Genomic DNA, 23994 nt, shown 5'->3' on the forward strand with positions numbered 1-23994 from the left:
ATTGCATGCAATTAATTAATTACTTTTTTTTTTTCTTCAATGATAAAAGAAAAATGTTTATTATGTTAATTATTGTTCAACAATAATTAAATAAAATAGAATTTCTTCTGTAATGAAAAATATTTTTTATACATAGTTATCGTGTATTTATATAGATGTAGTAAAGAATTTAGTGGACATTCAAATCAAATTATTTACGAAATTAAAACTTCATTATGACTTGTGTCATATATATTTCATTGTTTTTAAATTAATTAAAAATTAATTTATAACTTTATTTCTTAAATTAATTATGAAAACTGTACAAAGAGATTTTTCATAAATAGATATTTTTACAATACATCAATATTCTTTTAATATTTATCTAATAATACGTAAAGAACAAATAATAGATTCAATCAGAAGTACATTTATTTATCTTACTGATATAGAAATATATAGATATTTCGTTGGGGGAAAAAAAAAAAAAAAAAAAAAAAAATAAAAAAAAAATAAAAAAAAAAAAAAATAAACCCTGTTATGTTTAATTCCTCTAATAAATCTATATTATTTTAAATGCATAATAAAATATATCCAAAGAAAATAAATTTTAGTATTTATGAATTAATTAGTATTTTATAGAACAAGTTTCCCACCGTTTGAAGCTCTAATTTGTGCAACTTGTTCCGGTGTAAGAATGAGTTTACTTCCGTTAGGTAATGCCAAAGCATAATAATTGCCTGTTTCATTGACAACGACAACCAATTGTGTCGGTGTATTTTGCGTTGGTGGTGCTGGTTTAATTGGCGTTATTGATATACAACCTTGATGTATTCGTTGCATAATTTCACGTGGAATAATATTTTTTAATATATTATTTGTTATATCCGAAACAGATTCCTGACCTTCTGAATTTTTTTGATCATTTATTGTTTTTTCATTAATGATCTCAACTTCGTCGTCACTGTCACTTAGAATGATCAATGATGTAGTCTTTTTTTTCGGTTCATTTAAATGTTCACTTGAGTTTTTTCGTTTCGTAAAGTTTGAATTTTGTATACGTGGTTTTATAGTACTACTAGACTGTTTAGTAATACTAGAAAAATCGAATTGTGAAGTCGACGCTTCCTTCTGTGTTATTCTATTTATGTTATTGTCCGGTTGTACTATATTAATTAAATTCGATTTTTCAGGCGAATATCTTGGTTGACTTACAATTTCTTGTGACGTTACAATACATGGTACTTGTTGTATTATAGATGGTTGTTGTATCGGAACAAAATTTGATTGTTGATTATAAAGAACATACTCCGGTCGTATTTCTTGCATATAATAATTTTGTTGAAACGAAGGCACAATATTTGGAATTAATGTATTTGTTTGAACGAAAGTATTTGATTGAGCCAAACCAATTACAGTTGGATTTGACTGTACAAAATAGCTTACACCATTCACGTTGTAATTGGTTTTATATTGATTTGTTAAAGTATCAGTCGGTGTTTCATCTTTTATATCTAATTCTGAATGGACGCTATCTACATAATTTATTTTATTTTCCTCTGTGACAGATATCGTCCTTACTGAATTTTCTTGTATGCGTGGATATATAATTAGATTAGAAGTAGAAGATGCCGTTAATTCCTCTGAATAATTGGATATCTAAAAATTGGACTCTTTTGATTAAGACATTCTTGTTCTAATTTATTATGATTATTCTTATTATTTACCTTATTATTCGATGTAGTTTCTTTATGCGTATCTTCAATCGAATTTGTTTTCTTGTTTAGACTTTTGTTTTGTGACGTTCTTAATCTTTTATTATTGGCTAAAAGAAAAAAAACAAAAAAACAAAAAGAAAGGAAATAAAATGAACGTACGAAGAACATTTACGTTCTGATAAATTTTTTTTAAAGATACTCACACGAACGTTTATTTTTCCGTCTGCGAGAGCTTGGTAGAATCCAATCTTGGTCTGAGTCCTCTTTCTCTGACCAATAGTTATCTTGTCTGTTTTTCGTAGAAGAGTTAGTAACGGATGTATAGGTCTGTGAGCAGGGAGGCGCGTAGATGGCCTTAATGTCGGTCCATTCACCCAACTCGCTCTCATCGATCTCCTCATATGGATACAATTGTTCTCTGTACGAGGAAATTCCTCGCGCTCGTAGAACTCTTCGATTTTGTTGTTCTTTAATAAAATCAATTAATTATCATGATAATAAATAAAGAAGATTAATTGTAATAAAAAGTATCTATCTCCATAATATTTAAATATATATTATTTACCTTCTTCTTCTTTTCTATCACACTTTTTATATTCTTCATGTGCTTTTCCTTCATTATTTTCCCCATTTTTTTGTTGCTCTCTAACGTCTGATTTTTCATCGTGTTCTTTGCTTTCTGATTCCTTAGATTCTTTCTCTTTTCCACTTGTGCATTGTTCCTCGTCGTTGATACATTCTGATGTTGAGACACAACTTTGGGTACTAATTGGGGATATGGTAGATTTCGATAACGTCTGTAACGTTGCATCATTGGTAGTTGGCAATTGATAGTCCTGTGATCCAACAATCCACCAATTAGACCTGACACCATTTTCACCGGATGAATCCTGACCCTCCATACTGCTACAACACACAGCAGCTTGACTGCCATACATACTTCACAAAGATTTGAATAATAATATTTTGGAGGATGTTTGTGTAGTACAAACAGTACATGATAAACTCATTGTAGCAATTATCAGAGGTTTCAGGTTTACATTAAAGTCAGGTAAGATTCTATATATCACATATATATTTATGAGATGAAAATTGATAAGAAAATAAATATGGTTATGAAATGATAATAAACTTTTTTTTTTGATTTAATGACATACCCAATTTTAAAATTAGTCCATTCCTTTAGTAGCTTTGCTTTAGCCTTTTTTGTTGTATCTTTCAGAACCGCTTCAACTTTTTCAACCGTATTTAATAGTTCTGTCAATTTATTTACTAATTGTATTTCATTCGAAGAATTTGATTCTAACTGAAAATTAAATATCAATTAATAATATAAAAACAATCATTATATAAATCTTTAATGTGTATATATGTATAAAATATGTCTATATTCTTGTAAAAACTTACTGTATTTAATGAAAAACTTGAAATAAGATCTTTCAAAGTTTCAACGCTATCAGCTACGAGTCGAAAATTGGATACACTAAGTTCTTCGAGCATTTTTTTAAAAGAGGCCGTTTCATTATCTCTCTTAGGATTATTTTCAATTTCTTCTTCTGTGTTAATATCAGTATTTATAATTTGGCTAATATCATTACAAAATGATTTATGTTCCATTTGATTTGCTTTTATCCTAAGACTTCTTCTAATAGAATTTAGTGTTTCATTTATTCCAAGAACTGATTCATTAACGATATTACCATTTCTTTTTATACCTTTCATTTCTCTATCATTTGGTGATCTCTTTCTGTGTCTAATATTATATTTATTAATAGTATCAGGTACATCACTTGAAATACTCTCCATTTCATTAATTATAGATGTTTCAGTTTCACTTAACTTTTCAACATTCGACCTTGATGTTGATGAATCTAAATCATTAACCTCTGCGGAACTTGAAAGTGTTTTATCCTTTAATATTTTATTTCCAACCATTATAATTTCATTTAATTTTTCTTTATCCACTTTTGAATCATTAGATAAATTATCCGAACAATATTTAATTGAATCAAATTCATTTGATTCCAAATTATTTTCAGAATTTTCAACATCAATCTTTATATCCGTCGCATTTTCTGTTGTTACATGAGACTTAGTATATTTTATATTTATCTCTGACTTTAATCTATTTAATAATTGATTTATTATTGCTATACCATCTTTTTCATCGGGGGATCTAGAAAATCCTTTAAATATACTTTCTGTAACATTTGTATCAATTAACTGACTTTCATTTGATACATCATCATTACAACTAGTCGAGTTTATATTGCTATTGTTTGTATCACTTGACATTGTACTTATTTCAGATGTTATTAATGAATTTCTTGTTTCTGTTCTGTCAAGATTGTCTAAATTTATATTACTATTATTAATATTACTACTTGTGCTCGTAGAATCTAAATCTATATCTTCACTAGTTTGTGAATTCATGGCACTATCAATACAATTACAAATATAAAATTGTTTATCTATTTTCTTTTCTTGAAGTCTTGCAGGCTTATCCTTTTTTATTTTTGAACATAATCCATTTTGCCATCTGGGCTTTCGTTTTCTACTTCTTTTTACTTTTGTTTTCGTTTCGGATTCTACTACTGTCTTTGGTATTATAGGCTAAAATAATTTTGGATTAATAGGTTCAAAAATTTTTTAATGAAAAATATAAATTTGTTAAATTTAATGTTAATATACCTTTGTAGTGGAAAGAATATTATTATTCATACAATGTCTATATATTCTCAATTCACTATTGATAAACTGTGGAAAATAAATATATTTAGCTCCATGACGATCGGTTCCTAAATTTATTTCAATTTGATCTTCCCACGCATGATTAGCAATTTCTTCTTGAATTGTTTTTCTCGTATGCTGTAAAGAAGATGTTAGATTATTAACCTTAAATAGTTTCTTTTTAGTCACAAAATAAATTATTATTATTTTTTATTTACCATGAGAGTATCACAGATAGTTTTTAAAAGCCATACTCGTTGTTTGAAACTCAAGTCTTCAAAGTCTCTATCAGCAAATATGGATAACTCAGGAAAAATATTCCAAAATTCTGGTTCAATACCAATAGTTTCTAGAACCTAGATTATCACAAAAACATTTAAATTTTACCCCTTGATCAAATAGATATTCATTTAAGAAAAATTATAGATTTAATTAAATCAATAAACACTAACTTTTATCACATCTCTATGCTTTCCATAATAAATTTTAAACCAATTGTTTACTTTATGCATTAAGATATTCGTCCAAAATTCATAGGGCATTGGTGGTATTTTTTGCAATTTCGGTTTACTTATAGGACAGCTAAAATGATAAATGATGAATTAATCATATAAAAGTTTTAATAATTACATTGTCAAAATTCTAATATATATAAATAATAATATCTGCAAATATAAAATATTATCATACTAATAATATACCTTAATAAACATGTCATAATATATGCTAGTTGTTTCGAAGCTCTTGGTATAGCGAGCATTCTTTCCACTTCATAAATAGTTATTGGGGGTATATTTAGAATGTCTTTGGTTAAGTAAAGAAATTGACAAATTTGTGGTATCTAAATAAAAAAATTAAGGTAGAAAAATGTATATACATATATATATATATATAATAAAAGTCATATTGCACGTTAATAAGATTAAAAATGTACGTACTTCCCACATAGATTTCATTTCTTCTGTTAATCTTTTTGGAAAATAACTATTTTCTTCCCAATCAATTGCGGGCTCGTCCTCGCCCTCTTTACATTTTTTATTTTTCTTCGACATTTTTCCTTGACTGAAATATTATTATTATTATTATTATTATTATTATTATTATTATTATTATTATTATTATTATTACAATTAAATATAATTATGTCGTTAAATAATTTGAAGTAAACTCGTAATAATTGAACTATGCAAAAGTAAATATACGCTACTAAGGTAATAGATAGAATCACATGTATATTTAAAATGTAATTTTCTAACATTTTCATTAGTCATGTTATTGGTATAAAATAAACGATAATGATTCTTTATTATTCATGAGAAAGAAAAAGACGGCATTAACTATATTTGGACTAAGGCTGTCTTCGTAATCGAATAAGTTATTTCATCTAACAAACATGTCGCAATTATTTTTTACTTTATTTTTTATCATTTTCTAGATAATATTATAAAATGATATACATAAGTATATCATTTATATATATATACATATATATATATGAAATGTAATAAAACAAATAATGGTAAAAAAAAATATCTTGAAATGATTCCATTCGATTTTAATTAAGTACCATTAACATAAATGCAAGTTCATCATTAGTCAGTGTAATTCTTATTTCAAATCTCGCAATATTTTTTATTTAAGATTCAATTATATATACATACATATATCTACAAATTTATATGTATATAATATGTAATTGCAAAGGATTTATGGTCCAATTTGAGATAAAATTATGATCAAATGTTTAATGGTATCAAAAAAAAAGTAATGTAAAAAAAAATGAAAACCAAAAAGAAAAAAAAAGAAGAAGAAAAAAAAAGAAAAGAAAAGAAAAGAAAAGAAAAGAAAAGAAAAGAAAAGAAAAGAAAAGAAAAGAAAAGAAAAGAAAAGAAGAGAAGAAAAAAAAAGAGAAAAGAAAAGAAAGTGACAAATGCGTTGTGCTTAATATTTTCACTGTTACATAAGACAGCACTTTTCATAGTTATCTTGTGGAACGTCAACAGTTTTGTTAAAAACATGACTGGCCAAGCAGCACATCATGTTCGCGTGAGGTGCGGTTAAATATCGATAAGAAAAACATGAATGTTTGTCGTGTAATTATACTGAGGAGATCCATTAAACTTTGTCACGAAACGTTATTTTTTTACTGGTCGAACTTGTGCAATGTCATTTTCACTTGTTAAGAAAAATTATATACATAGTTTTATGGTGGTTACTTAATGGAAACTTATCACTTTGTTAGAGAGAGAGAGAGAGGGAAAATTTATTATATATATTTAAATTTCGTCGTTAATAATAATAATAATAATAATAATAATAATAATAATAATAATAATAATAATAATAATAATAATAATAATAATAATAACAATAATAATAATAATAACAACAATAACAATAACACTAATAATAACAATAATAATAATAATAATGAAAACAGCACCTCCAAAACTGTATAACTTATTCCCAGCGCTCCGCCCACCCTTCTTTCCCCTAAGAGAAATTATTGCGCATAAATTATTATTTGTGTAATACAATTTTTTTCTTTTCTTTTTTTCGTTCTTTCTAATAAAGTTGTTTTCTAATTGGGGATCGATATTTTGTAGGCATGAGAAACGAACACGTTGACAAAATATACATCGTAAATCATAAATACGTACTATAAAAACTAATGTATGCATTTCATAAATCGCTAAAGATCTTTCACTCTTCGGATAATTTTTATGCTATTTGCGTGGAAACTTATGAGGCGGAAAAAAAGAAAAGAAAAAAAAAAAATATATAAAAAATAAAAAAAATATAAAAAAGAAAAAGAAAGAATATATAAAAAAAAAGAAAGGAAGGATATAAAAAAGAAAAAAAAAAATAAATTAATAATACGTACGTTCATAGAGAAAAGTAAAGAATAAATAATTGACAAAGTATCATAAGGATGATATGGTGACCGTACAAATGAAAAACATTTTACTATCGGTTATTAATCATGCGCCATTAAACTCCGATACGAATCAATGCAGTTATTCCTTTAGTTATATTTAAACGTTACAATAGTAACGTTTATTGACTCGACTTTTCCGTTTTAAATATGCATATTAATATAAATATAATTTGTACGTTATAAACTGTAAAAGTGGCTTAAGAGAGAGAAAAAAAAAATATATATATATATATATATTAATATCAAATATAAATTAAAAAGTATTTACGAAGTTGCTAATATCAAGGATTTGACATATTTCCAATGATGTTTGTTTGATCTATAAAATTAGATATCAACATTGTAAACGCGTTGTCGAAGACCGTTTATTACCTACTTTCTAAGTTAAAAAAAAAAAAAAAAAAAAAAAAAGAAAAAAGAGAAAAAAGGGAAAAAAATGGAAAAAAGGAGAAAAAAGAAAAAAAAAAAGAAAAAAGATCAGACTTCTCGTAACACATAGCAATATGAAAATTTATTTAAATGCGCCTTATCGGATTAACAAAAAAAAAAAAAAAAAAAAAAGATATATTTTCTTTAATGATACAGAACGCCCACATTAATTACGATATTATTACGATTTATTAATTAATTCGAATTATATGAAAAAAAAAAAGAAAAAAGAAAAAGAAAAAAAAAAAGGAAAAAAAAAAGGAATAAAAGAGATCATGTACGTTCTCTCTCTCTCTCTCTTTCTCTCTCTCTCTCTCTCTCTCTCTCTCTCTCTTTCTCTTTCTCTTTATAAAAACACTTTTTTAAACGCAACAATTAAAGAGCACCTTAAACGTATACGTAAAGTGTCCTTCGATTAGGATAGTTAGTTAATCGGTATAACACATAATCGTAATCTCGTCACGTTACACGTTTATCTTAGATTAAAATCGCGAATGATCATCGTCGCTCGAGGGACATGAACGAACGAACGCCCATGAAAAAAAAAGGGGGAGGAAAAAAGGAGAGAGAAAAAAAAAAAACAAAACAAAATGGAAATAATAATTTCCATTTATCGTAGCGTATCGTAAAAAAAAGGAGAGAAAAAAAAAAAGAAAAAAAAGAGAGAGAAAAAAAAAGAAAGAAAGAAAGGCGTCCGTTCCCTATTCTAATCGTCAACAAGGAAGGGTAAATCGAGCCAAGGGTAAGTACGTAATCATCTTTCTACGAAACTTGATAAGGTGTCCTCGTCATTGTAACATCGTTTAGTCAGTCGGCAACCTTCATCGAGGCTGGTTTTTCTAGAACGACGCTTTGGTATACACTCGTCCTTCTTTTTCAAAACCCTTTTCTACGTAAAGAAATCGTCACGTTTACACAGTTTATCGCGTCATCGGGTATATTTGATTGTCGTCATGTAAAAAGAAAGAAAGAAAGAAAGAAAGAAAGAGAGAGAGAGAGAGAGAGAGAGAGAGAGAGAGAGAGAGAGAGAGAGAGAGAGAGAGAGAGAGAGAGAGAGAGAGAGAAAGACACACACACACACACACACACACACACACACACACACATACATATATATATTTCTCTAAAAAAACTTTTTACGAGTAATCCATTAAAAACGATATTCTAATTCGGAAGGAAATAATAATTGTTTGTTACGATTACGATCACAATTTTAAGGATCTTAGTGTCGTTTTCTTCATTAAATTCTTTGTTTATAATACTTTCTTTTTCTTCTTTTTCTTCTTTTTCTTCTTCCATTTCTTCAATTCTCTTTTCACTTTTTTTTTCTCTCCCCTTCTCTTAAACAATTTCGTTTCCTTTTCTCTTTCTTTTTATTTTCCTTTTTTTCTTTGCTGAAATCAAGATATGCGTAAGTAAAAAAAAAAAAAAAAAAAAGAAAAAAAAAGAAAAAAAAAAGAAAAAAAAAAGGTATGCCTCACCGATGGAGAAATTAATGTCCCCGGGGAGACGAAAGAATCATCAAGACTCCCGGTGGAAACGAACCCGAGATTATATGTCAATACGAAGAGTAGAGAAATCGAGGTATCTCGATAATTTGAAGATCCTCGATGAATCTTTAATGGGTAAGAAATATGAAAATTCTTCCGATTCGTTGAAAATCGGTAATAAACGCAAGAAACGTGATAATAATACGCATAATACATTACCAATTGAAAATTACCCAACTAACGATAAGACAACGTTGAATTATCTAAGGGATCATAGTCCTTATCTTCCGTACACTATTAATACGGTTCATCTACAAAATCCATATAAAACTCCTCAACGTCTCGAAGGATACGCTTTGCGTGACGCCAATTTTAAGGTATTTTGTCAATTATGCAATCAATTATACTAATTTATTTCTTTTTTGTTCTGTTTTTTTTTTTCTTTTATAAATACTATGGCTTTATAAATACTTAACTTTTCGGTCATTTCACTTAATAGTTGTCTTTCTTTTCTTTATTTTTTTTTCCTCATAAAAATCGTTGAAATTGATGTTAAAAAAAAAAAAAAAAAAAAAAAAAAAAAAAAAAAAAAGCAGTGATCACTTGAAAATGATTTTTTTTTACTCATTCGTACTTCATCCTACTTATGAGACAGTAAACATCATAGCCGATATTAATTTATCGTCAAATATACTACAGAGAAGAAATATATCATACAAAATGATTATTGTTCGAAGATAATACCTTTTTCTTTTTTTTTTCTTTTTTTTTAAGGGAATGTATCGATCGAGGGAATCCACATTAAGATCAAGATATAATCGGAACGGTTTAACAACGACAGATACGCTTACTTCAAAGAATTACGAGCAAAATGAAGAAAAACATGAGAGAAGGTAATTGAACGTTCTTTCATCTTTTAAACGTGTTTCATTGATCCTCTTTAATATTGATTAATAATTGTTCAATTTGATTTATTCTATATCTTTGAGCGTGAAAAATGTACAAACATGTTTAAAGACTACAGAGATCAATACCATTGTGAAACAGTATTGCTTGAATAGCACTCTTCATGGTTTACGTTATGTCGGAGATTCAAAATTATCAATCGTAGAAAGGTAAAAGATCAAATAAAATCTAATAAATAATTTAGAAGACGCCAATCATAATAAAATTTCTTTCTGCAGAATTTTTTGGATAATTTCTTTCACAACCGCGGTACTAACTGCCACATATTATATTTGGTTCTTATATCAAAAGTGGGTCACATCTCCCATTATTATTTCCTTAAGTCCTGAACCAATTTCTCTCAACGAATTTCCATTTCCCGCCGTTACCATTTGCAATATGAACAACGTAAAAAAAAGCGAAGCAAATCGTATAGAAAATGGGTAAATGACGAATATATTTTTCGAATGTACCGATTCAATATAAAAATGCCCTTTATCATATCTTATATCTTTAGAGAAAATATACGTGAGAAATTGTTGTTGGAGGATTTTTGCAATAGCGAAAATGTCTCGGTTGCTTATGATTTAGAACAAGAAGCAGTGGAATGGAATGCCATGCGACATTTTATGATAAATGTGAGTAAATCTTGTAATTACTTTTTTCTATATTTTATCATGCGTTTTCCTTTTTTTTTTTTTTTCAATTTGCAGTAACAATCCCAATTTTCTGATTTTTTTTTTCTTTTTTCTTTCTATCAAACGATTGTAACAATACCTTTTCATTCAGGTATCACAATCATGTAACGACATGTTGTACTTATGTAAATGGCATGGCAATCAAACAGAATGTGACAAAATATTTAATCCTACGATGACCGATGAGGGTATTTGTTGTAACTTTAATTCGGTAAATCGTAAACATTTGTTTCACGATCCGTAAGTGCCACGTCATCATTGTACTCTGATAATTTTCAATGAAAATATGAAATGTTTACGATTTCCTATCTTATTTTTTTAGACGAGATTGGCCTGATATGAACATTACTTTTGCATTCACTGGTATCGATTGGAATCCTGAAATTGGATATGATAAACAAGTTCCATCAGATGCCATACCATGGAGACCATATGGCGCTGGCCTTTTTTATGGCTTAACTTTAGTCCTTGACGTTGATATTAATGAATATTATTGTTCTTCGACAGCTAGTGCAGGCTTTAAAGTAATTATACTTTTTATTTTAAAAATCTATAATAACAAGTTAAAAGGATTAAAATTCTTATTCTAAAAATAGTTGTTGATGTTTTTAAAATTCTACAAATATTTATAGATGCTACTACACAGCCCCGTAGAAACACCAAAAATTGCAGATTTTGGATTTGCTGTAGCTCCTGGTAAAGAAGTCAGAGTTATTGTATCACCTCGAATATCAACAGCAAGCAAATCTATAATATCTATACCTCAAAGGAAGAGAAAATGTTTCTTCACATCAGAGAGAAAGTTACGTTATTACAGAACTTACACGCAAAGAAACTGTATCCTGGAATGCGAGGCGAATTTCACACAAAAAATGTGTCACTGCGTCCAATATTATATGCCAAGTAAGACTGACTTATAATTAAAGCTTAATAATTATATATTCTTAACCTTTAATTTTTACATATTTTTCATTAGAATCATCAAACACTACTATTTGCGGAAAGAAAGATGATCAATGTGCTACTACAGCACGAAGAGCAATGGAAATTAAGCTCTATGATGATAATCAATTGAATATTACTGAAATGTAAGTATAATTTTACAAATAGTTCCTTGTATAATCATAGATTGTTTCACATAGACCAAGCTGTAATTGTTGGCCTGGATGTTTTGAACTAAGTTATAATTTAGAGATATCAGATAGCAAATTGTTGAATAATTTTGACATTCAAGAACAGTACATTAAAAAAAGCCGAAAATATTTTACGTAAGTATTTTTTGTTTACGTAATCTAATTTAAACGTATTATATATATTAAATGACATAAAAGATTTAATCATTTGTATCCTAATACAGTGAAAATATGGCAGTGGTACATATTTTTTTTGTGGAGTCTCAATTTACTAAATCTATGAAGAATGAACTTTTTGGCTTTACGGAATTCCTCTGTGAGTAATTAAAATATTTACTTAATTAATTAATTTCTAAATAATTACTTTAGTAATTTAGAAATTAACCATAATGTAAAAAGTATAGATATATATTAGATACAACACTAAATGCTATATTTTTATAGCAAGTACTGGAGGTCTGCTTGGTCTTTTCATGGGATTCAGTTTTCTTTCCGTTATGGAAATATTATATTTCATAACATTACGATTATGGTGTCGTTTAACTGAGCATAAAAATGTTCCATCACGTACTATAGTTCAAGTACATCCATTGGATCATAATCATGGTATAATATATCCGTTTGCACAATGAGTTTTATATGTGTTAACAAATATTATAAATTGTTGTAATTAATGTCCGCGTGTGTGTGTGTGTGCATATATATTCATACACATATATATATATGTGTATGTGTGTGTTATATAGCCAAAATTTGAAGACTCCATTAACAAAAATTACTAGATATTTTTCATTATTTCTTTTAATTTCCACCTTTTAGATTAGTATAACTATTATCTTATCGTATTTGTATATATTTCTTCAAAAAAAGATTAACTTGCTTTATCTATAATTAATAGAAATTACAACATTTTTTTCAAACTTACCTTCTTTACGATTCTTTCAAATAAAGAATTCAACCACGATCCGGTGACATCTTTTAAAATGTCTCAAGGTGACTGCTTTACGATATAATTCTTAATGAAATTGTTTTAATTAAAGAAAGTTTACGTTCAGCGTGCTCTGATGCGTCTTCGTTGAGCAAAACGATCTTCTCGACGCCATGTTAATTCTTGTGTTCGTCCCTATCGAAAGTAACTTTATAATGACGTACGCATTCTTAAGCGGGAAATTTGAAAGTTCGTCGAAAAATCGATAAAAAACATATTACAAGATATTACTACGCATTCAATTGAATTACTATATGATGTAATTTTTTCGTAAGTAATGTTTCCCTATCGATTTAATAATTGTAAATTTCGAATTAATTTCGAATTTTACAAAATCAAATCGTTCACATTTTAGCGCTACATGGACGCCACACGGACGACAAATGTAATTCATTATCCTTCATTAAAATACACAAATGGCGCGCGGTTTAAAATGTGCGATAAATGAAATTTACGCAAGATTTCAAAAATGAAAATGTCCTGCGGACATCATTTATTATAATATCTAGAATGTCTGATATAATCGTGCGCTAGTTGTTTTTAATCGATACGATTCCTTATCTAGACGATATTCAATATGTTACATGTACATTTAAAATTATAATCCTAGTTATATTGACAGCAGACTAATCTAACATGACATTTCTTATTATTTTTTTTTTCTTCTTTTCATACAAAACGGTGTATACACGTATAATTTTATCGGTAGCGAAAACTCATACAACGAGTTCCTCTACCAATTATATATCGTATTTATTATCATAGATATTATATCTTGTGATCGTGGCTGACAATATTTCTTTCATTTAACCGAATTATAATAATACAGAGATTTCTTGCAATAATATTTTTAATGTATGACTCGTTCGTGACGTCCACAGAAAAGAAAAGGAAAAAGAAAAAAGAAAAAAAAAAGAGAGAGAAAGAAAGAACACGCAAAATGTAAACAAAATTCAATGAATCGAAGAACATCCACAAACTTTTCCTGAAAAACTTTTTCTTCCATATGATCGTAAAAATACTTGTACCCGATATTCTCAAAATTATTCTCCTTCGTGTGTAAGCATGTATTTACTAAAATAAAAAAAGAAAAAAAAGAAAAAAAAAAAAGAAAAAAAAAGAAAAAAAAAAGAAAAAAAAAAGAAAAAAAAAAAAAGAAAAAATATTGCTATTCACTTCAATGACATTCTTTAAAGCATCTGTCTCGTTAGAGTTATATGATAGAAGACTTAAAAATATATAATGAACAGATAATTTAATAGGAACGTCTTTTATTATCAAAGGTTCGCACTTTATGCATTATTGCCCATAATAACGCGTCTTATGTAAAAGTTGATCTCGTCGCGAAAAAATCGCTCATTGAATTAAAAAAATTAATGAAATTGCGTACATTACATAATATACAACTCCTTTTTGTTCTACAATAATATTATTATTATTATTATTATTATTATTATTATTATTATTATTATTATTATTATTATTATTAATATTATTATTTTATTATTATTATTATTATTATTATTATTATTATTATTATTATTAATATTATTATTACTATTATTAATATTATCATTATGATTTGAAACACCGTATTTTTAATGATCATACGTATGTTCCCTTCACGATCAAATTTGTACATAGTTAGCTTTTTCGAGACTGGACAAAATGTAATAATACATGATATAATGCACACAATACACAATCTGCTTTATCTATATTCGCCTCAACATGTATAAGAAATACCATTGTTATGAAAAAAAAAATCTGCACAAATATTAGTCTTATCTCTTGGGAGAATAATTCTCAAGAGGTCGGATAGTTTAAGGATACCAATCATGATATCAATTACTTTTTATTTTAATATAATAAATTATTTTATCCATTATCTATTAAACAACTGACAGCTTACATCATGATCCTGAAATTCCGACCCTTAAATTTTTATTATTAAAAATATTATTCAAAAATAGTGGGTTTTTAGATCTTAATAAAAGAATCAATAAATATTGTCAAAAGAAAATGAAATAATATTAATAAAGGCCTTGCGTTGACATATAAATAAAGAATAGGCATTGTGATCGTGTCAGTTAAAGTGTGCGAGAACGTTGAACAGAACTTCCAAGATGATAAATCAGAAAAATTGATGAATCTTAGGAAGACGCTTCCAGAGATTTTGATTAAAGTGGAAGCTCCAGTTCTTTGCATACAAATGTTATCTAAGAGCACAACATTACTGCAAGGAGCCACGCAGCATAAGTAAATTATTGTTAATGAATGTATTAAAACATTTTTTAATCATATTAATTTATCTTTAATAAGTAGCATTAACTTGTAATAATGTTATTGTGTTACATGATCAAATTTTTACCATAAAACAAAGTTTCTAATTCTATTTGATAGATGACGAAGTCTCTATCCCCCATGATGACAGATATTTATTACAAAAAGAAATACAGAAATTACAAGAACACAGTCAAATAATAATCGTAGTAAAATTTGTTATATTTATAATTATCAATGATTATAACATATCAATGACTTTCTCTTAGACTTCGTTTTTTCATATTTATCTTACTTATTTAATAAAAGATTTGTTACAAGCACGTGTTTTTTAAGTTGCTCCGTGCCTCCTTGAATAGTCCTCACAGCAGAACACTTATAATTACTTATTTATCTAGTACTTCGTACTTACATTCGAATATATTTGACTTTTTTTATAAATCATTATTTTTACAATCCTTGCCGATCTTCGTTTATGGAAAAATGGCTAAGATAGACACAATATAATTATGATATTTTTGTTTCTGTGTAAAAGATGCCGATATTTGCAATATAAAAATGTTACTTAGGACCGGCTTTGTAACAATTTCACTCATACAGTATCATCTTAACCGACTACAAAGTCTGTAATACGGATTATAGAGCAGTTCATTAGGTCGTTCATGATTTTGATATGCAAGAGTTCAATGAAAGAAATTATTTTTTAAAAGCACACTTTGCAAAACTGATATATATTGAAATGACATTTTGTTTTTTGTTTAGGTCCTTTGTAATAGATTGCCTCATGATCCAGGAATAGCATATACTTTGCAGAAAATTATTAGTGCCATTATATTCGATCGAAGAATATTGGCAAATTTTTTTTATATGTACAATCCTTATTTTCTTTTTCAAATATTCTTAAGTAAAAATAAAAATAAAATAAAGCATCTTCTTTTTTTTCGACACCCTGATCTATCAGTCTACTTTGTTTGTAGACTGATGACTAACATAATTAGAATTAATTCTAAGTATAACATAATATTTTAATATTTTAAGACCTGTTTTTTTTTTTTTTTTTTTTTTTTTTTCCTATTGAAAATAATAGTAACATAATATGTCCTCCAGCAATTTCATTGCACTACAATTCAGACAAAGTTACCAGAAAATAAACTATACCAATGATTTGAAAGATGGAGAATAAAATAAAAAAATATGAAGAAAAAATACTAATCTAATCCAAAATACTGTAGCAGGTATTATGACCACATAAAAGTAAATTAAAAGTAATTGTATATCTTTATTTTACAAGTTATATTGGTAAAACAAAGAAATCCCCAATCCTAGATTCTGCAAAATTTATAGCATTAATAATTATGCAGAACTAGGCACACGGTGACCAGAAATGTGATGGTGTTTCTCATAATACACAACGGATAAAGTAGCAATTATATTTATATCATATTTAATGTGTACATAATAATTAAAGTATCACTTCATACTTTTTCTCAAGATAATATACAAAGTAAATAAGTTTCTTCTAAAAAAAAAAAAGAAAAAAAAAGAAAAAAAAAAGAAAAAAGAAAAAAGAAAAAAAAAAAAAAAAAAAAAGAAAAAAGTAACTACTGGAGAAATGATCTCATACAACGTTTTTCTTAGAATTTTAAAATAAAAATTGAGAAACTTATGAAGTTTAATAGAAGGGAGGAAAAAAATGCATTATATATATTAAATAATAATTAGAAATTATTAAACACATTGTGATAAAAATTTAATGGGTAACACCATCACAGTATTTAACTTAACAGTGGATTAGTCATCCCAGTTTAAAAATTGTGCTTTCTGACTATTACCAACCCCATCTATGACCGATCAGTCAAAACAATGGGTCCACAGCATATAACCATATTAATTAATTCTTGATATTTAAGAGTGGCGGCAGTACGCCATCACATGTAACAAGTGGGGATATAAAAATTAATGTATATATGTATAGATTATTTAGTCAGCTATTTTCTATTACAAACTAGCATCTATTTAGTAACTGATATTTATATAGTTCTCGGTCTTAAAATTATAAAACAGATTAGTCTGCCCGTCGATATTCACTATTATTATTGCAGCTCCAATAAGATATAAACCTTGTTCACGTAGTAATATCCTTGCTGACATTATCGCGGTCGTTGTCATCGCGGTAGCGTATGTTCTGATCCCGAATGACTGGACGGAAGAGGGCTCGCGCTTATATATCGCGATATCGTTCCGTTCCACGACGTCCGCAAATGCAAAGATGCCGTCAAATGTATGTGTAGCTATTCGATTTTTAACGTCTATTCCCCCAGCTTTCAACTGTGGTATAAAATGATGACAATTTCAATGACATTGACTTTTTTTATTCGCGAAATACTTTTGTAACGCCTTAAAGGGTTTTCAAGGTTTTGGTCAATGCTAACAAACTCATTCTTTTTTTGTTTTTTTTTCCATTTTTTTTCATTTTTTTTTTCTTTTTTTTTTAGACGCCGCAATGTATATATTTTTGACTCACTGAAAAACAATTAATTCTATGTGATTCGGTGATCATTAGCACGCATAGTGACAGTCTTAAACTGATGTATAGTCACTAATTTCAATGTCAGTTCTAATTGAAACTTCTTAAAGCTACTGCAGACTGGTATTTAACGAGTCATGAAGTTATAACAACACTTTCACCATTTTTCATTCCCATAAAAAGGCATTTATACATTAGGAGAACAAATGAAATTTTACAAATTCATTCGCAAATAAATTCCAAGACTATGCCAGTATATTGTGAAATAGGTTATTATCGAATCTGATGTCGTAATTTCTATTCTGAGTAACAAAATATAAAGTAGATTTGTTTTTTTTCATACCTCTGGTATTAATTCATGAGAAATTTCATTAATGATAGCGGCTGAGAGTTTATAATATTTTACGAGCCGGACTCTTCCAAGTTATATTTTTACCAAACTACTCACTCGCGTTGAGATCGCAGAGTCACTGAAAACTTTTGCTCTTGAACTACACCTACGTGACAGTCAATGAGCGTCGATTTATAGGACCTGAGTCGTCACAAACGTATTAATCCTCACACCAAACACTAAACGTTTTCCATGTAGTCTTCATTTTTATATCATATCCTGACACGCATATTCCATAAATTCCATTATGTAGTAATTGTTTAATAAGGTCAAAAAATAACCCTTTTTACCAACTCCTGAAAGGTATTCTCTAGCTGAATCATTTGGGTTCTGGGAAGGCCACTTGACATTTGTAGACTTCTTCGAGCATGACTGCTTGACCTTGACCCTGACTGACAGTTACAGGAGTTGTGGCATTCACTACAACAACTTGTTGCCCTTGTTGCCCTTGTTGAGGTTGCTGCTGCTGCTGCTGCTGTTGACTACTTGCATTTGTTTGTTGTGCATTACTTGGATTATTTGTGTTCTGGTTTCGAGCCGTTTGTCCATACTTTTCATGAATTGCACGATGTCGTTTTAATGCGAAACGGTCAGAAAATCCTATCTCGCATATATCACATCTAATAAAAGCAAAAACTTGTAAAATAAATCTACATAGAGCATGTTACATAAAAAAAGTTTACAAATCGTATGTTAAGAAACACGCTCACCTATGTGGTTTCTCACCAGTATGAACTTTCGCGTGATTTTTCAGGTGTGTTGCTTGATTGAAGGCGGAACCACAAATATTACATCTGTAAGGCTTTTCACCAGTATGAATTCTCCTATGATTCCAGAGCGTTGAATGTCTAGCAAATGTTTTTTCGCAGACTTCACATTGATACGGACGTTCGCCAGAATGAATTCTTTCATGATTTTTCAGATGAGGACTCTGTGAGAATTGCATCCCACAGACACTGCATTTAAATGGTTTTTCTCCGGTGTGAACTCGTCCATGATTTTTCAAATAAGCAGCTGAAAACAAAAAGATTATTGATCATATATTACATGTTGAAATAGATGAATGTGCGTCCAGATTTAGAGTCCAACCAAATTTATATGAGAAATACCTATTACAAAACATTTTATACAGCCGTCGCATGCACATATCCTTACCTTTTGCAAAAGCTAAACCACAGACTTCGCACTTGAATGGTTTATCACCCGAGTGCAACCGCTTATGAGACCAAAGTGAAGAATACCGGGAGAATGTACCATCACATACATTACAATGAAATGGCTTCTCCGCTTGGTTCTGACTGTTTTGTTTGCCACCTGAAATTGGAAATACGACCAAAATTTTAGTTTTCCTCAAAGGGCCAGTTCTACAAAAAGATGTGCTCAAGGTTGACCTGTGATGTGTTTTAACCAACACGATGCACAGGATTATGCACGGTAAATGTTCTTTTCTTCGTGATACATTCAAAAGAGGATTTTTATAATATCTGATTATGATAATAAAGAACTTGTAAAGCAATAATGCTTGCTTGAATTAAATTTATGCATGTTATTTAAAAACTTTTATACATGCAGATTGCAAAAGGTTAGTTTTTTTTTTTTTTTTTTTTTTTTTTTTTTTTTTTTTTTTTTTTATCAAAATTAAATATTGAATTTAATGTATAAAGTATTTATTTAACAAGAAACATTGAAATGACCTCTTTTATTATTTGTATCTTGAAATTAAGAATGTACTAAGCAAAAAATTTGAAATAACTTTTATATTTGGACAACGCTGAAAATTTTGAGTCAAATTTATAAAACTGTCCCTTAGGGGAGATTTCATTCCGTGCAATTGTCCTTAAATTTAGATGTCGACAGTTCTACTGAAGAAATAAAGTAGAATTGACATACCAATAAAAAAGGTATAAAAATCTGTGAAAACATCAGTGACCATAAATCTTTTTCTACCTACTACAAATGCATGCAAACATATAAATTTGAAGCATCAAAGAATTATATAGTATGCAATACTTGAAAATAAAAATACTTTGGACTGTGTCTATGTAAATATCAAAAATTGTTACTAGAAATTTTTAATAATAGAGATAAATGAAATATTTAAAAATTTTTAATCTTTTTCAATTGCAACTTAATTTATATCATGAATAAATAATAAATTCAGTATGTTTCACTTAATATAAAGATTTTGAACTGTCACCATCCAAAGCAAATATATAAGAGGTTACTTAGATAAATTAATTACAACACAGTAACCCCATATTTTTATTGATTGCCATCTTTTCCGACTTACTTCCTATGATGATGCGGCCTGTTGCCTTGCAGCCGCCACACTTTGCGAGGGAACTGATTCCAGAATCTAGTTTTTCGTCGTGTTTACCTACCATACACCACCCGATGTACGATCATGATAGCAATGAGATGATAGAAATATGGTGGAAAAGTGACAATATTTGGAGAAAGAGATGTTTCTGATGTTCTACTAATTTAAGGGAATTGAGAAAATTATCATTTTTATTCTATTTTCGAAAATTGAAAATAGAAGTAAACAAATATGAAGTTTACATTTCTTTTGTTTCTTTTTCTTCTTTTTTCTATTTTACTTTCTGTTTTATTTTCTTTTACTTTTTTCTTCTTTTTTCTTTTTCTTTTTTTTTTCTTTTCTTTTCTTTTCTTTTTTTTTTTTTTTTTTTTTTTTTTTTTTTTTTTTTTTTATTAACAGGAACATTTCTTTTTCCAAATTATTTATAGCATGAATTTATGATGAACACTCACCGATGAATATTATTCCTGTGCCATTACATTTATGACATTTGGTAACACTAGTAACTCCCCTTCGTTTTACTGGATGATGACCAGGTTTAATTGCTACACAAAGAAAAAGGACATTTATTACACAAAGATGGGGTCACAATAGAACAACAAACACTCCTAATGTGTATTCATATCATCTTTTATACATATCATTGACACTTCATTCAAATATATTTATTCAAAAACGTACTCTTTTTGATTTTTGTGGGATGATGTTCGCACGGATCTTCACTACCACAATCTTCACATATTTGCACTTTTGGTTTTTGGTGCATATTTGTTTTATGACTTTTCAATTCTCCAGGCAGTGCAAAACAAGCTCCACAGACATCACAAGTATACGGTCTTTCAGGTGTAGTAGCTACAGTCACTGTCGTTGGTGTTTGGACAACAACTTGTTGTGGCTGTTGTTGCAAATTACTCGGTGTAGTGTTGTGAATTCGTTTATGATGATTCAACAAACTCATGTGACCAAACACCAGACCACATATATCACATTTAAAGGTTGCATTAGTTGCAGCCGCAATGCTCATCTGATTTAATAATGTATTATATCCAACCGGCTGGACATCAAAACGATAACAACCTTTATCATCTGTTGTTATGGCACCAATTGTGCTCACTGCATTTGTCTGAACTTTTTGAAGCATGTTCACATTATAATAAAAAGGAAATTCTGCTGTTGCAGATTGTTGTTGTGATTTATCTTCCTTTTTATCTGTTACATACATCTGTTGAGATTGCTGTTGCTGCGATTGTTGGCCCTGTGCAGCTTGCTGCTGTTGAATTTGTTGTGGGTCAAACATTGCTGCTTGCTATTAAAAATAGAAAAATTTGTTATTCCCTCAGATTAAAAAGGCATATTGTTTATACTCCAAAATAAGATAAATATATATTTACTTCTAAAAAAGGAACATATACAAAACACACACATATATATACATAATTTTATAAAATACTTTTATTACAATTCTTTTCTATGCTTTTCCAAATTGATTATATAATATCAAATCTGTTATGTCATAAATGTGGATATTTAATTGTTTTTTTTTCTTTTTTTTTTTTTTATTTATGTTAGAACTTTATATTTATACATCAAAAGTAGAAATACAAACCTGTCTTTGATCTCCGTAACTTGAATTACTTTGCTCCGTTTGAGTGAAACTGTTGGTTTGTTCAGTTTGTGTGAACATGGAACACTTCAGTGGCTGCACAATAGGTTGGTTCTGCGGAATATAAAATTTAGTTTAATCACTCTGACATATGTGTTGTTTTTATTAAAATTAATCTTGATGATCTTGTCCTTCTTTAGAACTATTACGCTGCACAATAGTACACATGTTATAATTTCAATATAAAGAATTATAAATTTCTTGTTTCATTGCTATTAGTTCCCTCTTTATCTCAATGGTTTACGTGCTGCATATACCTGTCGTATATGATTAAGACGGGTTGCATTCAACCAAACCACGTTGTTGCCATTTGATTCTAAGGCCATTGATGTGTTGTCTTTGACCCTGCACAATCGATAGGCAGTTATTAAAGTAAGGACACCTAACTTGATCTGCAGCAATACAAGTCGTTTTAAAATGACCCCCCTGATCAAAGCCACGCCAAGTTAAGATAGTTGACTTCAGCGTAGACTGCACAGCAGGAAGAAGCAGTAAAACCAAGAGGGAACCAAAGCATCATGCACATTAGAAAAATTAACTAAGTACTCACGTGCTATGGTCTTATAGAGACGGCGCACGGGTTAAACGTCCGGCTGCCGGGCGGGCGACGATCTTCTAGTTGCCATGACGGCGGCGGTGTCGGTGGTCGTGGCGGTGGTAGTAGCGGTGACGGCGGCAGCGGCCGCGGCGTCGGCGGCGGCGGTGGCGGCGGTTGTGGCGGCGGCAGCGGCAGCGGTAACGGCGGCGGCGGCGGCGGCGACGCGGCGCGTGGTTCCGTGCGACCGTTTAGCCTGTACGCGCCGACGATGATGCTTTCCCGAGTTTCGAATAACTATACCGCTGATGCATTCACAAAACCGATGATTTTTGTATTCTTCGAAGAGCCGTGGACGCGCGCGAGAATGAGAGCAAGCGAGAAAGGGAGAGAGAAAGAGAGAGAGAGAGAGAAAGAGGGAGTGAGAGAGTTGAGTGAGAGAGAGAGAGGGGGGGGGAGAGAGAGAGTGAGAGAGATCGATGACGGTCGTACACAGGCACAAGATATTTTCTTTCAGCACATTCAAAACGTGTATTTCCTTGTGGCGCTTGTTAAACAATATCCTCGTAATAACTTAAGCCTCTTATTCGTTCTGCCGGGGTTCTTGGGCAACCTTAATTTCGCGCGTCGAAATCACACGCTTGTCACTGAACAACGTTGGCCCGCGCAGATCATGTCGTCCAAGCAGCGCGGTGGCGGCTGCGGCGAGTCCTGTACGAAGCGCGGGCGTCTCGGTGTCATAAAAATTGGCGGTACCGCGCGCTCAAGTTTATCCGAAGAAAGCCCGTCTTAGCTTCGAAGCGGACAACCCGCGTACCGCAGCTTATCCCACGCTCAAGATACGTCGATGCGCGAGAAAGCAGGCTGTGCACCGTCAACAAACTTCGCGGTAGCCATTACACGCGACGAGGATAACAATGGGCGACACGAAAGCGCGCTATGGCCCCGATGCCTTTTTCTGAACAGCTTCGAGGCGCCTTCCGTAGCGTTGACCAATCAGAGCCAAGGTCGGTATCTCGAGAAAACGGGAGAGGCACGCGCGACTCGACGCGCCAATTGTATTCATTGGCCAAATGTACAATAAGAACCGACTGTAATTGGCTAGACGGCGAAGGTACGCTTTCTCTTCGTTGAATAAAATGATTTTATCTTGTCGTTCATTTTTCAGATACATTTCATAATAATTCAGTTATAACAATTTATCCATTGTAAAGATTTTCGATATAT

General features: G+C 29.9%; 3 protein-coding genes across 7 annotated transcripts; 1 reads left to right on the plus strand and 2 right to left on the minus strand.

The window, feature by feature from the left end:
• Positions 1 to 517: 517 nt before the first annotated feature.
• Positions 518 to 13104, minus strand: LOC118447346 (uncharacterized). The gene is made up of 13 exons (XM_085663007.1): positions 12986 to 13104; positions 11277 to 11477; positions 5366 to 5489; positions 5129 to 5268; positions 4880 to 5009; positions 4646 to 4783; positions 4389 to 4565; positions 3105 to 4310; positions 2855 to 3003; positions 2263 to 2624; positions 1901 to 2164; positions 1707 to 1804; positions 518 to 1638 (listed from the first exon to the last, which is right to left on the minus strand). Exons 2-13 carry the CDS (start codon positions 11282 to 11284, stop codon positions 616 to 618), a joined length of 3819 nt encoding a protein of 1272 aa, XP_085519133.1. The 5' UTR covers positions 11285 to 11477; positions 12986 to 13104; the 3' UTR covers positions 518 to 615.
• On the plus strand, positions 8938 to 12987 carry LOC118447362 (pickpocket protein 28). 3 transcript variants are annotated; one of them, XM_085663009.1, is made up of 13 exons: positions 9291 to 9419; positions 9553 to 9661; positions 10059 to 10177; positions 10274 to 10399; positions 10469 to 10672; positions 10747 to 10867; positions 11019 to 11167; positions 11250 to 11451; positions 11560 to 11830; positions 11904 to 12015; positions 12070 to 12195; positions 12285 to 12376; positions 12505 to 12987. In XM_085663009.1, the coding sequence occupies exons 3-13, from the start codon at positions 10062 to 10064 to the stop codon at positions 12690 to 12692; spliced, it is 1707 nt and encodes a 568-aa protein (XP_085519135.1). In that variant the 5' UTR covers positions 9291 to 9419; positions 9553 to 9661; positions 10059 to 10061; the 3' UTR covers positions 12693 to 12987. The 3 variants fall into 3 exon arrangements, with proteins under 3 accessions (XP_035735127.2, XP_085519136.1, XP_085519135.1); XM_035879234.2 differs by having other exon boundaries at positions 8938 to 9661; XM_085663010.1 differs by lacking the exon at positions 12505 to 12987 and having other exon boundaries at positions 8938 to 9661; positions 12162 to 12195; positions 12285 to 12371.
• A 4917-nt stretch (positions 13105 to 18021) lies between the features above and the next one.
• LOC118447370 (uncharacterized) lies at positions 18022 to 23722 on the minus strand. 3 transcript variants are annotated; one of them, XM_035879251.2, is made up of 8 exons: positions 22783 to 23722; positions 22176 to 22286; positions 21251 to 21875; positions 21022 to 21114; positions 20540 to 20626; positions 19405 to 19563; positions 18960 to 19263; positions 18022 to 18869 (listed from the first exon to the last, which is right to left on the minus strand). In XM_035879251.2, the coding sequence occupies exons 2-8, from the start codon at positions 22251 to 22253 to the stop codon at positions 18569 to 18571; spliced, it is 1647 nt and encodes a 548-aa protein (XP_035735144.1). In that variant the 5' UTR covers positions 22254 to 22286; positions 22783 to 23722; the 3' UTR covers positions 18022 to 18568. The 3 variants fall into 3 exon arrangements, with proteins under 3 accessions (XP_035735144.1, XP_085519173.1, XP_085519172.1); XM_085663047.1 differs by lacking the exon at positions 22783 to 23722 and adding an exon at positions 22490 to 22573; XM_085663046.1 differs by lacking the exon at positions 20540 to 20626.
• Between the last annotated feature and the right edge of the window lie 272 nt (positions 23723 to 23994).

The sequence above is a fragment of the Vespa mandarinia genome, chromosome 20 (genome assembly GCF_050613455.1).
Source record: "Vespa mandarinia isolate Hongniang chromosome 20, ASM5061345v1, whole genome shotgun sequence".
NCBI classification, from domain to species: Eukaryota; Metazoa; Arthropoda; class Insecta; order Hymenoptera; family Vespidae; genus Vespa; species Vespa mandarinia.

What these genes read in the sequence shown, in the direction of transcription:
- LOC118447362 (XM_035879234.2), top strand. Translation starts at nt 9,278, where the DNA reads ATGGAGAAATTAATGTCCCCGGGGAGACGAAAGAATCATCAAGACTCC. An exon ending in GCAAATCGTATAGAAAATGG is followed by an intron (nt 10,673 to 10,746) that starts GTAAATGACGAA and finishes TTATATCTTTAG; the next exon opens with AGAAAATATACGTGAGAAAT. An exon ending in CAGCTAGTGCAGGCTTTAAA is followed by an intron (nt 11,452 to 11,559) that starts GTAATTATACTT and finishes AAATATTTATAG; the next exon opens with ATGCTACTACACAGCCCCGT.
- LOC118447370 (XM_085663047.1), bottom strand. Translation starts at nt 22,558, where the DNA reads ATGGCCTTAGAATCAAATGGCAACAACGTGGTTTGGTTGAATGCAACC. An exon ending in GTTACGGAGATCAAAGACAG is followed by an intron (nt 21,876 to 22,175) that starts GTTTGTATTTCT and finishes TATTTTTAATAG; the next exon opens with CAAGCAGCAATGTTTGACCC. An exon ending in TCCCACAAAAATCAAAAAGA is followed by an intron (nt 21,115 to 21,250) that starts GTACGTTTTTGA and finishes TTCTTTGTGTAG; the next exon opens with CAATTAAACCTGGTCATCAT.
- LOC118447346 (XM_085663007.1), bottom strand. An exon ending in AAATGAAATCTATGTGGGAA is followed by an intron (nt 5,269 to 5,365) that starts GTACGTACATTT and finishes TTTTTTATTTAG; the next exon opens with ATACCACAAATTTGTCAATT. An exon ending in ATTATGACATGTTTATTAAG is followed by an intron (nt 5,010 to 5,128) that starts GTATATTATTAG and finishes TTATCATTTTAG; the next exon opens with CTGTCCTATAAGTAAACCGA.